The 16,328-nt window shown below is 43.5% G+C and overlaps 1 protein-coding gene across 1 annotated transcript in view; it reads right to left on the reverse strand.

Annotated features, from left to right (window-relative positions):
- LOC132781285 (mitochondrial import inner membrane translocase subunit TIM50) overlaps positions 1-16,328 on the reverse strand; it is a 49,919-nt gene that overhangs the window by 20,609 nt on the left and 12,982 nt on the right. Inside the window, exon 4 of the mRNA XM_067461067.1 lies at positions 7,465-7,486. Coding sequence (XP_067317168.1) covers positions 7,465-7,486 — 22 coding nt within the window. The remainder of the gene's footprint in view (positions 1-7,464; positions 7,487-16,328) is intronic.

The following is a 16,328-nucleotide window of genomic DNA, read 5'->3' on the forward strand; positions in this document are numbered from 1 at the left end:
CTCTGCCTTGGTCCTTTCACTATTGGCTGCTACTTCCTGGCGGATGTCAGGTGGTGCAATACCAGCTAAGCAGTGCAATTTCTCCAACTGCTAGGTTGGCAGAAGCTGGTGCTAACAGTGGGAGTTCACCCTGATCCCCGGATTCAAACTGCTGACATTTTGATCAGCAAGCTCAGCAGTTTACCCCACTGCATCACTGGGGGCTCTGAATCTGTGGATACAAAGGCTTAATTTAAGTGAAACTTTCAGTATATCCCTCGGTGTCCAACCATTCTGTTTTAAGTATGTGAATAGCTTTTTAATGGTTTCAGTGCGCTGTTCTATTTTAATGTTTGTGTATAGAGAGGTAAAGCAGAACAGAAATAAACAACAACAACCATGCCAATCATAATTCCATTGGTAGGGAAAATAATCCCTTCTTGGTGACAAAGGTTATCAGAAGCAAGGGAGCCACAATTCGGTGCAGCTGTTCAGTAATAATCCAAGTCTGACGTCTACGAAGATGCCTATTAATTGCTCCCTGCTCCGAGGCTAGTGGTTCAACCCCCTCCTTTGCAGAAATAGCTATAATAATACAAAAGCCACCTGATGCAGCTTGAACATATGCAGGGCTCGAGCCCCTTCTTCCCTAAAGAATACTAATGGCTTCTCCAATGACAGGCCTTCCCTGCAGCAGGGGTCAGGCTGGCGAAGAAGAAAGAGCGTGTGAGCGGCTGGGTTAACTATCCCTCCGAGATTTGACGGAGCGGCCAGGGTTATTCAAACAGAAACTGTAAGTTAATCAATCAAAGGCAGGCCCCCTGAATGGGGCGTAATTTGGGAGCCATTCTTATGATAATCCCAGCCCAGCAGCTGGGGCCCAAAGGCTGGTTTGGCAGGCCCTCCGGGAAACGGCTTCAGGTGTCAATGCCGCAGCCCAGGCTTATATGGTGGAATTCATGGGGAAAACATATCTATCTATCTATCTATCTATCTATCTATCTATCTATCTATCTATCTATCTCTCCATCTAAAAAATGCACACAGAAGGCAGTCAATATCAATTACATCATTTTAACTGTAATTTTGTGTTAGAAAAAAACTTGGAATGACACTATGCTGTTGAGTGGGGAGGGAAATGGCTTGGTGTAGGGTCGATTTCACAAGTTACAAAAGACAAATTTGCACCGTTGATGGGATTTAAAATTTACAATCGACCATTATTGTGTTTTATACATTGTCTTGTGTATATTATTATTATTATTATTATTATTATTATTATTGGGTTGTTGTAGGTTTTTCCGGGCTATATGGCCATGTTCTGGAGGCAATTTTTCTCCCGACGTTTCGCCTGCATCTATGGCAAGCATCCTCAGAGGTAGTGAGGTCTGTTGGAAGTAGGAAAAATAGGTTTATATATCTGTGGAATGACCAGGGTGAGACAAAGGACTCTTGTCTGCTGGAGCTAGCTGTGAATGTTTCAGCTGATCACCTTGATTAGCATTCAATGGCTTGGAAGTGCCCGGGGGGAATCTTTTGTTGATAGTGATTTTATGTGCTGGTTTGTTTCCCCTCTGTTGTTTTGCTGTTGTAATTTTTGAGTTTTTTAATACTGGTAGCCAGATTTTGTTCATTTTCATGGTTTCTTCCTTTCTGTTGAAATTGCCCAATGGCTTCTCTATGTAGTCTGACATGGTGGTTGTGACACAACTACCAGTATTAAAAAACTCAAAAATTACAACAGCAAAACAACAGAGGGGAAACAAACAGGCACATAAAATCACACTCAACAAAAGATTCCCCCCAGGCACTTCCAAGCCATTGTTTTGTGTTCTTTTTGAAACTGCCCATTGTTGCCTTTTTTGAAAGGTATTTTGTAATGCAGCTCACATTCATTTGTTGTGCTGGTTCTGCCACTGTTATTCGAACTGGTTTTACAGTTCTGAAACTGACTGGTTGTTTTCGCTCCATTCTGCCATTCTGGAAAGACTTCGATTATTTTTTATAAGGACCGCACATAAAACATTCTTCTAAATAAATAAAAAACCACACGTGCCAAGTGGCTGCTTCCAGACTGCCATTAAGTCTGGCATTAGAAAATGTAACCTCAATATCTTCCAGTGAATGGGAGAAGATGAAGCAAAGGCCATCGCCTGATGCAAGCAGAAAAGTCAAATGTGCATGCAGAGGATAAAGAAGGGGAAGGGAGAAGAATAGTTTTGGTATCCCCAATTGCAGAGCTGTTTAACCAGACTTGTAAACGTGTGCTTAAAGGGAGGGGGAGAGGGTTAAAGAAGCCTGAATGGGAGCAGAGGGGGGAGAGGGAGTGGATCTATTGTGGGCAACAATGGGGCTGTTCCTGGAGAAGGCCTTTTAAGCCGCAGAGAGCATATGCCAAGCTGGCTGAACAGCTCAAAAGGCAAACTTCTCCCCCTTCTCCCACCTCCCTAAATCTTCTTTTCCTTGATTTCTTATATATATTCTTAGAAAACCTCCACTAAGTGGGGAACTTGCTTCTCAAAAGCACCCTAAACTGTCCTATTTGGGCCTTTGGGCACGTAGGCATCTCACAGCCACCCTATTCCTTTGTTTCTGATGTCAATTCAATTATAAAAATAAGTATTTTCCTTTCTGCTGCTTCTGGAAGCTTTCAAGTACTTTTTTGGTTTCTCAAAATCAACTGCAAGGCCTTTTAAATCAATTGCAAGGTGTGAACCTGGACTGTCAGGTTCAGTCCAAACAGAGAACTTTCAGGCAGGGGAAACTTGGGCTCTCTAGGTATTTATTTATCGTATCAGTAGCAAACCGAGAGTACAGTTGTAATGCATTTTAAAAGCACAAAGTCTAAAAACTTGGCATTATATTAAGCGTCCTTTGAGTAGTAGCTGGCCACTTGGATTGCCTCTGGAGTTGCTTTAAGAAGGTCCTCCATTGTGCATGTGGCAGGGCTCAGGCTGCATTGCAGTAGGTGGTCTGTAGTTTGCTCTTCTCCACCTTCGCATGTTGTGGACTCCACTTCTTAAGGTTGGCTCTGCATCTCATGGTCCCAGAGCACAGTCTGTCCAACGCCTTCCAAGTCATCCAGTCTTCTGTGTGCCCAGGAAGGAGTATTTCATTCGGAGGTTCTGGATTTTTAGCCTGCCACTTTTGGACTCTTGCTTGCTGAGGTGTTCCTGCAAGTATCTCTGTAGATCTTAGAAAACTATTTCTTGATTTAAGGTATTGGTGTGCTGGCTGATATCCAAACAGGGGATGAGTGGGAGATGTCACTTCCTTGGTCCTATTATTATTATTATTATTAATAATAATAATAGTAATAATAAAAACTTTATTTATATATGGATGAGACTGTTTTACTGTTTTAATTATTGTTCTACTGTTTATGGATGTATTATAATTTGATTTATGTCTAACTGTAATTGTATAGTTGTAATTGTTTGTGCTGGCACTGAATTTTGCCATTACCTATGTGGAAACTGCTTTGAGTCCCCTCCGGGGTGAGAAAAGCGGTATACAAATACTACAAATAAATAAATAAATACTGCTCTATCTCCCCGGGGGGACTCAGGGCGGTTTCCAAACAACATTAAAACATACAGAGTCACAACATGATCAAAACAAAATAAAAAATAACAGTAACAGGTTGTGTCCGGACAGTGTCTGGGCTGAGCTAACACTGGTCACTCTCGAAGATTTGCTGAAACCACCAAGACTTCAAACTTTTACGAAAAGAGGGGAGGGATGGGACCTGTCTTATTTCCCTTGGAAGGCTGTTCCAGAGGTGGGGGCCACCACTGAGAAGGCCCTCTCTCTCGTCCCCACCAAGCATACTTGTGACGGCGGTGGGAATGAAAGGAGGGCCTCCCCGGAGGATCTTAGAGTTTGTGCCGGTTCATAGATAGAGATGCAATCGCAAAGATAGGTGAGGCCTTCCAGGTGGTGCAATACCGGCTAAACCAGGGGTCCTCAAACTCTTACAAAAAGAGGGGAAGGATGGGGCCTTGGTAGTGCAAAAAACACTTAAAAACAATAATTAAAATGAATAATAATTTAATAAATATAAACTTATTAGTATTTCAATGGGAAATGTGGGCGTGCTTTTGGCTGATAAGATAGGATTGTGTTGTTGTTGTGTGCTTTCAAGTCATTTCAAACTTAGGCTGACCCCGAGCGAGGGCCGGGTAAATGACCTTGGAGGGCCATATCCGGCCCTTGGGCCTTAGTTTGAGGATCCCTGGGCTAAAGAGTGTAATTTCTCCAGTGGTATAGGACGCAGACACCGCATGATAATGTGGCATGTGTTATTAAGAGCCACATCCACTGTTTTCGCATGCTGAGATGTGTTCCACACTGGGCATGTGACCAGAAACAACCAGAGGCTCTCTGGATGTTTTGGACTTCAACTCCCACAATTCCGAACAGCCGATAGGGCCAAAGTTTGCCCACGCAAACAAAGGCATACCAACAATAAATGAAAGGCAATGCAAAGATGCCTTTAGGGCCTGACAACGCAGTGCCTCGAAATCTGCTTCCCCGCCTGCCGTGTCTTCGTCATTGTGAAAAACAGAATAGCTGAGGAGGACATCTGGGATGCCTATGGCATAATAATAATTCTCCCAAAGGACACCAAAGGAGTCCTGAAGGCTCTGGGGCTCTCCATTCATTGCTGCCCGCTGCATTTCGCCTCGAGCGATACCCAGGAACAGGCATTTGGAGGAGCATTGTTTAACTCCCCCATCATCACCACAAACCATGTCCCGCCTGACCTTCTGTTTATGCTGATACATCTGCTCTCAAGCCACTGAAGAAAGCCAAGCCCTTCCCTTCTTCTGTTAGAAACGACAAGCGATTCTAGTTATTCCTGGAAACTTTGCTTCTTGGGATTTTAATTTTTTTAGCCGCTTGTAAAGAGGTGGTTGGGTAAGGAAGTCTCCAGTTTAATGCATCAAGGAGCCCACCTATTTCTTGCTCAACTCTCTTTACCAATTCCTCAGCTGGTTAAATACAGAGGTACTTTAAGTTACCTTGGCCCAAATTCAAGATTAAAGTCCCAAGTTTCTACCTATGAAATCACTTGGGTATGAAAAGTAAAAAATGTATTAAAAATGTATTAAGCGACACCTAATTCCCACATAATATAAACCAGGAAACTCTAATGATTACTGTCCTGCTGGATTATGAAATCCTACTTTTCTGACTGTTTTTCAGATACGTAGATTTTAATATTATATAGTACACTAGCTGTACCCGCCACGCATTGCTGTGGCCAATCTTCCCTCCCTCTTTCTCTCCTTCTCACTTTTTCTTTCCCTTCTTCTTTCTTCCTTCTCTACCTGTGTCTTTCCTCCCTTCCTTTGCTCTTAGGTTCCTTCCTTCCCTCTCTCATTCCTTCCTTCTTTCACTTTTTTATTTCCTTCTCTCCTTCCTTCTCTACCTTTCTTTCTTTCCTTCTCTCCTTCTTTCCCTTCTTCTTTCTTCCTTCTCTACCTGTGTCTTTCCTCCCTTCTTTGGCTCTTTGGTTCCATCCGTCCCACTCATTCTTTCCTTCTTTCACTTTCTTTCCTTCTCTCCTTCCTTCTCTACCTTTCTTTCCTTCTTTCCATTCTTTCTTTTTTCTCTACCTGTGTCTTTCCTCCCTTCCTTTGCCCTTAGGTTCCATCCTTCCCTCTCTCATTCCTTTCTTCTTTCACTTTTTTTATTCCCTTCTCTCCTTCTCTACCTTTTTTTCTTTCCTTCTTTCCCTTCTTCTTTCTTTCTTCTCTGCCTGTGTCTTTACTCCCTTCTTTTGCTCTTTAGTTCCATCCTACCCTCTCATTCTTTCCTTCTTTCACTTTTTTATTTCCTTCTCTCCTTCCCTCCCTCTTTTTCTCTCTCCTCTCCTTCCTTCCCCCTCTCTGGGTGTTTATGTGTATATGTGTATGTATATATTTGTGTTTGTGAATATATGTGCTTTTGTGCATGCGTTGCAATGTATTTTGTTTTGTTTTGTAGCCTTTTAAGTCTCTTCTGTTGTGTTTTTCAGTGTTTTTATGAGTGATGGTCACTCGTTGGCCTGAGAGGTGTATTGTGTCCAAATTTGGTGTCAGTTCATCCAGTGGTTTTTGAGTTATGTTAATCCCACAAACGAACATTACATTGTTATTTATATAGATTATGATGTAATGGACCTTTACTGTGTGTGTGAGTGGGGGGGGGGGTGATATTAGAAAAATTAGCTCCCGGCATGACCAGGGAGCCTCCAGTGACACAGTGGGTTAAACCACTGAGCTGCTACACTTGCTGAACTAAAGGTCGCAGGTTCGAATCCGAGGAGCAGGGTGAACTTCCACTATCAGCCCCAGCTTTTGCCAACCTAGCAGTTCAAAAACATGCAAATGTAAGTAGATCAATAGGAACCACTCCAGAGGGAAGGCAACGGCGCTCCATGCAGTCATGCTGGCCATATGAACTTGGAGGTGTCTACAGATAACGACGGCTCTTCGGCTTAGAAATGGAGATGAGTTGGACACGACTGGACTTAATGTCTGGGGAAAACCCTCAGAGTCGGACACAACTGGACTTAATGTCAGGAGAAGACCCCCAGAGTCGGACACGACTGGACTTAATGTCAGGGGAAAACCTTTACCTTTACCTTATGACCATATAGGGAGCCAGTGGGATGTAATGGTCTGAACGCTGGACACTGGAAACCAGGGTTCTTGGCTTGTCTTGCAAGGAAAATCCTGTGAGAGGTTCACCTTAAGTTCAAGTCATGGATGGATACAGAATCCCTTGAGATGGAGGGCCAACTATACCCAGCACCATGATAAGAAAAGTGTTGGGTTTCATCTCTGAACTGCACAAGTCTCATCTGTCATCAAGTTTCCAGACCTCAATAAGTAGCTAGACTAGAGATATGATTAGGCGGGATTCCCCCACTCCATCCCACATTCCCATGTCCTGGACTGCAAGATGATCCAACCAGTCCATACTTCAGGAAATAAAGCCCCACTGCTCATTAGAGGGAAGGATATTAGGGGCAGAGATGAAGTACTTTGACCACATCATGGAGAAGACAATGATGCTGGGGGAAAAGGAAGGAAAAAGTAAGAGGTGCCAACCAAGGGCAAAATGGATGGATGGGATCCTTGAAGTGACTGGCTTGACTGGCCCCTGGACAGGGAGCTCTGGCATGGACTGGTCCATGAGGTCAAAAAGAATAACAGCAGCAACAATGTGGATTTAAAAGCATTAAAGACATTTGTAGCACAAATCTATCTTAAAAACAAGTTTGGAATACAAGGGCTGAAAAAGTTCATTAAGTATAAACACTGTGTTGTTTTTAAACAAATGTAGTACTTTTGTATAGGAAAAGGTATCTCTTCAACTTGCTTCTCAACTTAATCACAACTGAACTCTAACTACTCAGAACTGTCCACCTCAGCCGAGTCTGCCAACTCCATTCCATCACAAGCAACTTTGAAGAGGCAAAAGATTTCTACTTACCATTATCAAATTCATCAGGGATCTGCAAAGAGAAGGAGAGAGAGAAAATCCCAGTTATAAAAATGAATCTACTTCAAGTTACAAGGCAGAAGAGAGAAGCTGGAAGTAACCCAATCATCTGTTGCTGTGTTTTTAGACCTGGGACCACGTGTTTTGAGACTTTGGCCCCCAAACCCTTGGAAGTTGTCCATCCTTGACTGAAAGGTCAATTTCTTCTGATCAAGCATGGATAGGAATGGAAAAATGTTCACTGTTTTGCCTTCTGGTGGTCCTAAGGAGTTATGTTTGCCATTTATATCTGGAAGGCCTTGCCATGGGAAAAGCTGGATTATGGGAACGTCTGAGTGGAAGATTGGAGACTACAATGTGATGTGGGAATGCTGGGTTTAGGACCTGATCCGGGAAGACCATTATTGAGACCTTTCCCAGGTACCTCTGATCACCCTTCAAGTCTGCCAAGCAGGAGCCCAGCTGCTCTAGTGGGTTGGCGCCCATCCTGTTGACAGAGGAGTCTGGGAGACGGTTATGGGTGGCGGTTGCGGACAGACAGCCTTCTCCTGGAAACTAAAACGGGTCAGGAGAAGACAGACAGGGTCAGACCGGACAACAGGAAGGAAGTGCGGTGCATATGGAGAAGGAGGGATATTGTTGGGCTGTATTTAGCCCCAGAGCAGCCCAGGCCAGAGGCAGGAACCTGGTCTTTTAAAAGGCCAGGATGCGACGGAGACGCAGACACTGACTCAGCAGAACGGAATAACACCTCGGTGCAATGAAGACGCACTCAGGAATATGCATTGGGCAGGAGACCTGGGTTTCGGCATCGGAATGCCAGGGCACATTGAGCATGTCGACACAGAAAACCATCAGAGAGGAAACAGGTTTATAAAAAGCAATATAGGGACCTTTGCTGTTTAAACCAGCTCTCCACCTTTAAAAAAAACCCCATTTGTTGCTACTGGAGTTCACTAGCTTACTAAATCTCACCACGTTGTGCTAATCGATCAAAAGGGGATTTAGAAGGCAATGCAGCCGTCCTTCCACATTTGCAGATTCGATTACGTGCAGATTTGCTTTAGAATCCTAGAACTGGAGGAGACCCTAAGGGCTATCTAATCCAACCCCCTTCTGCCAGGATGAAATACACCATCCAAGCCCTCCTAGCAGATGGCAAGCCAGACTCTGCTGAAAAACCTCCAGAGAAGGATACTCCAGGAGACATGGAGGCAGCATATTCCACTGTCAGAGACCTCTCGCTGTCAAGATGTTCTTCCTAACGTTTAGGTGGAAATGTTCTCTCTCAAAGAATATCCAAGTCTATAAAATCACCTTCTGTTGGAAGACTCATGCTATGATCTACAGGGGTCCCCAAACTATGGCCCGGGGGCCAGATACGGCCCTCCAAGGTCATTTACCCGGCCCTCGCTCAGGGTCAACCTAAGTCTGAAACAACTTGAAAACACACAGCAACTACCACTACAACTACAACAATCCTATCTCGTCAGCCAAAACCAGGCCCACACTTCCCACTGAAATACTAATAAGTTTATATTTGTTAAAATTGTTCTTCATTTTAATTATTGTATTGTTTTTAAGTGGGTTTTTTTTGCACTCCAAATAAGATCTGTGCAGTGTGCATAGGAATTCATTCATGTTTTTTTCAAATTATAATCCAGCCCTCCAAAAGTTAGAGGGACTGTGACCTGGCTCTCTGTTTAAAAAGTTTGCGCATCCCTGATCTAGAAAATCCTTAGAAAAGTGTTTTCGGGTTTTAAAAAATGGCAATTTTTTTCCCCCCATTTTTACAGAGTTTTTGTGCCCTTCCCTGCAGTGAATGCAGTATATGGAAACAAACAGTTGGTAAAACAAGAGCCTTGAAGGGTATGAAGGAGCAGGATATAACCAAGGGTATAACCCAATGCCAGGGCCTGGGCATGACTGGTTACCTAAAGGAGTACACTGATGCTGCTTAACTACCTGGTTTTCTGGCGAGGCGGCCTGAACCTTGCTTCTCCTCCCGCTTCACCCTTTTCTTTGGACTTGTTCTGCACTTGCATAAATAACCGAGCTCTGACGCCAAATGGCTCTCACACCTTGAAGAGCCTTGCATCAACAGGCAGAGGTGCGCCGCTATGCAGCCAGTCACCTCCACTCAGCATGGCTCTGTCAACACTGCCACCCTAGTCATTTGGACCCACATATTCAGATGCTGTAGGGCGCCAAAGGAGCCCTTTGGACCACTGTTCACAAGCTCACAGAGATGGAACCGGTTTCATACACTAACAATGAGTGCTTTTGGTTCACCGGCATGCTTCCAGGTATTATTATTATTATTATTATTATTATTATTATTATTATTATCAACTTTATTTATACGCCGCAAAATCTCCCGAAGGACTCGATGCGGCTTACAAAGGCCAAGGGCGCAACAAACAACAACATACAAATATAACTGTAAAACTCATAAGCAAATAATAAAACATCAAGCAAAGACAATAAAACACTAAAACAATGACACATGATGCATTTAAAATCTAAAAGGCCGGGCCAAATGTAATGGACAAAATTTAAAAGTGCTGAACTTGGCAGGAGGTATGTAGAGGTTTTTTGGAGGTAGGTGCAATATGCAGACAATCCTAGTCTCTAACGAAGTGCATTTGGGACATGATGCCAGGAGTTTCCTAATCTGGAAAGACACACTGGAACGGCCAGGTCTTCAGGCTCTTCCTAAAGATTGCCAACGTTGGGGCTTGTCTGATGTCCTTGGGGAGAGACTTCTAGATATTGTGGCAAAGAAAAGCATCCCAACAACAACAAAAACCCCAACATAACTCTTGTAAAGGAAGGAAAAAGAAGTCAACACATAAGGAAGCAAAATGACATGCCTCATAGTCATCTTCATCACTTTGTTTTCCCCCCAATTGTGGGAGTTGAACTCCAAACACCTGGAGGGCCAAAGTTTGCCCATGCCTGCTTTAAAGTGTGGTTATTTATTTATCGTGTCATCCGCTACCAGAACACTGTACCACATTTCTAAGAGAACAAAGCAAACAAACAGATTAAAAAAACACACACATTTTGCAAACTTGGTAGCTGATTAAATGTCCTTTGAGCAGTATCTGGCCACTTGGAGCGCTTCTGGTGTTGCCGCAAGAAGGTCCTCCATCGTGTATGTGGCAGGGCTCCGGTTGCATTGCAGCAGGTGGTCAGTGGTTGGCTCTTTTCCATACTCGCATGTCGTGGATTCCACTTTGTGGCCCCATTTCTTAAGATTGGCTCTGCATCTCGTGGTGCCAGAGCGCAGTCTGTTCGGCGCCTTCCAAGTCGCCCAGTCTTGTGTGTGCCCAGGGGGGAGTCTCTCATCTAGTATCACCCACGGATTGAGTTGCTGGGTTTGAGCCTGCCACTTTTGAACTCTTGCTTGCTGAGGTGTTCCAGCGAGTGTCTCTGTAGACCTAAGAAAACTATTTCTTAATTTAAGTCGTTGACGTGCCGGCTAATACCCAAACAAGGGATGGGCTGGAGATGTCTCTGCCTTGGTCCTTTCACTATTGGCTGCTACTTCCCGGCGGATGTCAGGTGGTGCGATACCGGCTAAACAGTGTAATTTCTCCAGTGGTGTAGGGCGCAGACACCCTGTGATAATGCGGCATGTCTCATTAAGAGCCACATCCACTGTTTTAGTGTAGTGAGATGTGTTCCACACTGGGCATGCATACTCAGCAGCAGAGTAGCATAGCGCAAAGGCAGACGTCTTCACTGTATCTGGTTGTGATCCCCAGGTTGTGCCAGTCAGCTTACGTATGATATTGTTTCTAGCACCCACTTTTTGCTTGATGTTCAGGCAGTGCTTCTTGTAGGTCAGAGAATGGTCTAGAGTGACTCCCAGGTATTTGGGTGTGTTGCAATGCTCCAGTGGGATTCCTTCCCAGGTAATCCTCAGAGCTCGGGATGTTTGTCTGTTCTTAAGGTGAAATACAAAATTTGTGATTTAAAGTGTGGTGAGAGGAGTGAAAAATAAGATAATTAAAATGCATTAGTTGCATCCGGACACTTGGATAAGTAATGCTTTTGACTTGTGAACATATTCGGAGGCCAGCTTGTTAAAACTCTGCTGCAAAGTGTGATTGCTGAAACTTGGCTGTGTCCGAACCAGGGACCTGCGCCCTTTAATGGTCCAAAGGGAAGTCACTAAGAGGGGATCTCTTTCAACTCCGCCAAGCAAAGGACCAGCTGTTTGAGCCACAGAAATCTCTGCACAAAGCAACAATGGGTCTTAAAACATTTTTTTAAAGCCAGCCTTCCTATCTGCTTGAGTGTACACACACAGGGAGTTAAGAGTTGCATTGTTTGCAGTCACAGGTGCAAGAATAAGGCAGCTGTTGGCCCCAAACGCAGAGAGAGAGCCTTGCCCTCTGCCAAAGTCACTGGTCAAACACACCCAGCAACTTGAACCAATCCCACAAAATTACACAAAATGTGGTAACAGCCTAGGGCAAAACAACAAAGTTCTTGAATGGAGCCCAAGATCTGTGGCTATTTCACAAAGCAAACCAATCAAACTCTCCGGAGCAGAGCAAAGGCAGAATTCTGTTCCAGAGATACTTTCTGAATCACGGCTTTGTTTTTACCCCTTTCGCCAGAGTTTGGGATTATGTAAAAAAAAACGAGTGGGAAGCCGCGAAAAGACTTTTTAAGACACAGCAAGATTAATCCCAGGCCTAATCCGCAGAGCCCCCTTTGTTCAGGGCAGCGGAAAATTGGCTTGGCAGGGAATGGAACGGCAGAGGTGCTGACAATCGGAGGCAGACAGGGGCAGCTGTCAGATGTCTTCCCGAGACACCCTCCCAGCCACAAAGCCCTCCTCCGCTTTAACCAAACACAGCCACGGCTACCGAGTTAGCTCAATTGGGCATGAAAATACGGGAGTGCATCCTGGCACTTGTTAAGCAAGCCAACCCTCGGAAGAAGGCAGGCAGCATCTCCAAGGGAATTAATGGGTTGGGATGGGTGTTAGATGGCAAATTTATATGTTGGTTTCAATTCCAAGAGGCTCAATGGACCCTGTGCATGAAATGAAATGAAGGCTGAGGATTCCTTTAACTTAACTCAACCGTCTTAAAACTAGGACATTTTCAGGAGCTCTTAAGGCATGCATACAATCATAAAGTTGGAAGAGACCTGGTGGGCCATCCAGTCGAACCCCATTCTGCCAAGAAACAGGAAAATCACATCGAAAACACTCCTGACAGATGGTCATCCAGCCTCTGCTTGAAAGCCTCCAAAGAAGGAGCCTCCACCATACTCCGGGTCAGAGAGTTCTACTGCTATTTATTTATTTTATTTATTTATCATATCAGGAGCAACCAGACAGTTGTATTACATTTTTAACAAAACAAACAGACAAAACACAAAGTTTGCAAGCTTGGTAGTTGATTAAATGTCCTTTGACCACTATCTTTATTATTATTATTATGCATTTGTCGACGTGAGGCTGACAGGATGGTACTTATCTTCCTGCGCGACTCTGGCAAGAACTCTTAGGATTATTTGGGACCTTGATGTCCTATATGAAGTGTTCAGCATGCCCTATAAGGTGCTTGCCCAGAAAAAAACAATTCCCAATATGCAGCATGCAGGATAGGGGACATTTGGCTGTGAACAGGCACAGCCTCTTTCAGGATGGTGTGTTCACCACAACTGGCCTGATTTGCTGCCGAGGAGATGGCAGGATTCTGGAAAAAAGACAACCTGATAATCTGACAAATGGTTCTGTATAAATAGGGAACAAACTCTGTTTGAATGGGAAGACAGGAGTTTCAAAAACCATCTTGGCTGATTGTATGCAATATGTTTGGGGTATTATACAGAGGTGCAGCAAGTCATGCTCTCTCAGCCTCAGAGAAAGGCAAAGATGATGTTTTTCTCTTACCAAAATATCTTCAGACAGGGAGCTGACAAAGGAAAAACAGTAACCACTTTTGACAATCTTGGCAGTACTGTCCGTTCTCCAGAGGCCCCCTTAACTAAAGCTTTGTCCCCACATCCCAAAGCTGTCAAGTTTTGAAGCTCAATGCCGCCATCTTTAGGGGAAGATTCAGAAAAACCCCTTAAACATCCACAAAAATAAAAGCATACCGAGACCGCAAGACCTATATCTAGCAAACTAATCTTTGGAGACACTGGAACAAATCAAATACCATACCACCAAGACCAAACTGTTTAAGGACCCCATCCAAAAACATCTAAAGAAATATTTAGATATAGAAAAAGACAAGAGTAAAGAGATTTTGTTTAATTTCTTGGTCACTGCTGCCAGAATAGTGTGCACCGGGAACTGGAGACAAAAAGAAATACTGAAAAAGGAAGACTGGCTAACCAAAGTGCTAAAGATTATGAACATGGACAGACTTACCTATGGGCTTTCATCTAACCAAGGCTTACCTAAGAAAGAAACCAACTGGGACCTTGGAAAAGACTACTTAAAACTGATGAGAATAGATCTCATCTGCTGAAGACATTCAATCTTAAAGGAAAAAGAAGACGTAGAGCAGTGTTTCTTAACCTTCCTAATGCCGTGACCCCTTAGTACAGGTCCTCATGTTGTGGTGACCCTCAACCATAACGTTATCTTCATTGCTACTTCATTACTGTCATTTTGCTACTGTTATGAATCGTAATGTAAATATCTGAAATGCAAGATGTATTTTCAGTCACTGGACCAAATTTGGCACAAATACCTGATACGCCCAAATCTGAATACTTCACTTTATTTCTTAATTAGTCGCTCTCCACCAAGATACTCCGAGCAACTTACAATTTAAAATAGTATTTCACAATATAAAAACATTCAACAGTGACTATTTGGCAAATTAGATCTGATTACTTAAATACACAACCAAACAGAATACTGGTGGGGTTGGGGAGGGGGGTGATTGATTTTGTCATTTGGTAATACTGGAGTTGCTGGGATTTATAGTTCACCTACAATCAAAGAGCATTCTGAATTCCACCAATGATCGAATTGAATCAAACTTGGCACACAGAATTCCCATGACCAAGAGAAAATACTGGGAAGGTCTGGTGGACATTGACCTTGAGTTTTTGGAGTTGTAGTTCACCTACATCGAGAGAACACTGTGGTATCAAGAAATGATGGATCTGGATTAAACTTGGCACAAATACTCAATATGCCCAAATGTGAACATTGGTAGAGTTTGGAGAAAATAGACTTTGCCATTTGGGAGTTGTAGTTGTTGGGATTTATAGTTCACCCACAATGAAATAGCATTCTGAACCCCACTGATAGAACTGGACCAAATTTTCCACACAGAACCCACATGACCAACAGAAAACACTATGTTTTCTGATAGTCTTTGGCGACCCCTCTGACACCCCCTCGCGACCCCCAGGTTGAGAAACACCGACGCAGAGGAAGCAGAACAATTATAACATAATATTAATTCCAAATAAACTTAATGACCATCCAATTCAACAGCCAGCAGAGTGTCTGCTGTGGACTCATCTTGTTGTGTTTCAAATAATAATAATAATAATAATAATAATAATAATAATAATAATTATCCAGTCCTAGACACTTGGGAAATGTCCGACGTGTGATCCAATACAACAGCCAGCAGAGTGTCTGCTGTGGACTCATCTTGTTGTGTTTCAAAAATTAATAATAATAATAATAATAATAATAATAATAAAGGATTTGAATGCCTCCCTTGATGTTTTACTTACTCCATACTGTTTCTTTCATTGCTGCTCAACTGACTGAATATATGTGTACTTTAACTGAATCATATTTTTAAATCATTGTATGCTTCCAATTTTTAACAACGTTTGCTTTCCCTTTTGTATACTTGAGTCCCAAACCCCAAAAGACAGGAAGTTGTTGCTGTTACCGTATTATTATTATTATTATTATTATTCTCTCTTCTCCAGCTAGAACCCCAAAGCCTTTTAAGAAAACAACAACCCATCTTCCCATTGAAACCTCCCTTTCTGGTTTCCTATCACACGCTCCCAAGTGTTTAAAATCAGAAGCTGGGAGATCAATGCAAACTTGGAAAAGTGACAAAGGAAATTTGTAATAAAAAAGGAAAGATCAAGACACAAACAACCCCCTTTTGCAAGTCCACGCTTCCCAAGAGAAAGAACCAAAAGAATAGTGGAACAAGGCAAAAGAGATCAAAGAGGGCCCCCCAGTTTTACAGCCGCTTGGGCCTAAAGGCAGCCAGACAAGGCAGCAGGGCAACGGGGTGGCTCCCAAGTGATGCCATGCGACTTGCAGAGAGCTGCGAAGTGTGCCAAACCCAGCGGCCCAGACCCATCTGCTCTGCTATGGCCATTCGCATGTGTGTGACAGGCGGCCTGGAAAGGGTCATTAACAAAACCAAAGGGGTTTTATGGTGGTTTGGGAACAGCAGGTAAAGGGGGCAGACAGAGGAATACCTTTGGGAAAGCACTTCAAAGCACGGGCATGCGCCAATTGCTCTTCGGCAGATTCCAGATGGGGAAATCTGTGCTCCCAAAGAGACCTATGACTGGCCATTGAGCTCTCCATTGCTCTTAGCCTGTCTGCATTCTCCTGCCTCAAGAAGCATAGATGGGAAGGGAATTTAACGATATAGTTTTTTCCATCTCTGAAGCTTATCCCTTCCCTTTTAATTTCTTCTCAGAAAATATACAGCACATCCAGATGTGAAACAGGGTAAGCCAAGCATGGGCAAACTTTGGCCCTCCAGATGTTTTGGACCTCCAACTCCCACCATTCCTATTATTTATTTACACTATTTCTATCCCACCCATATCATCCCGAAAGCGACTCAGGGCGGCATTATAATAGGAATATTATATTC

The sequence above is a fragment of the Anolis sagrei genome, chromosome X (assembly GCF_037176765.1).
Source record: "Anolis sagrei isolate rAnoSag1 chromosome X, rAnoSag1.mat, whole genome shotgun sequence".
In the NCBI taxonomy this organism is placed as follows: domain Eukaryota; kingdom Metazoa; phylum Chordata; class Lepidosauria; order Squamata; family Dactyloidae; genus Anolis; species Anolis sagrei.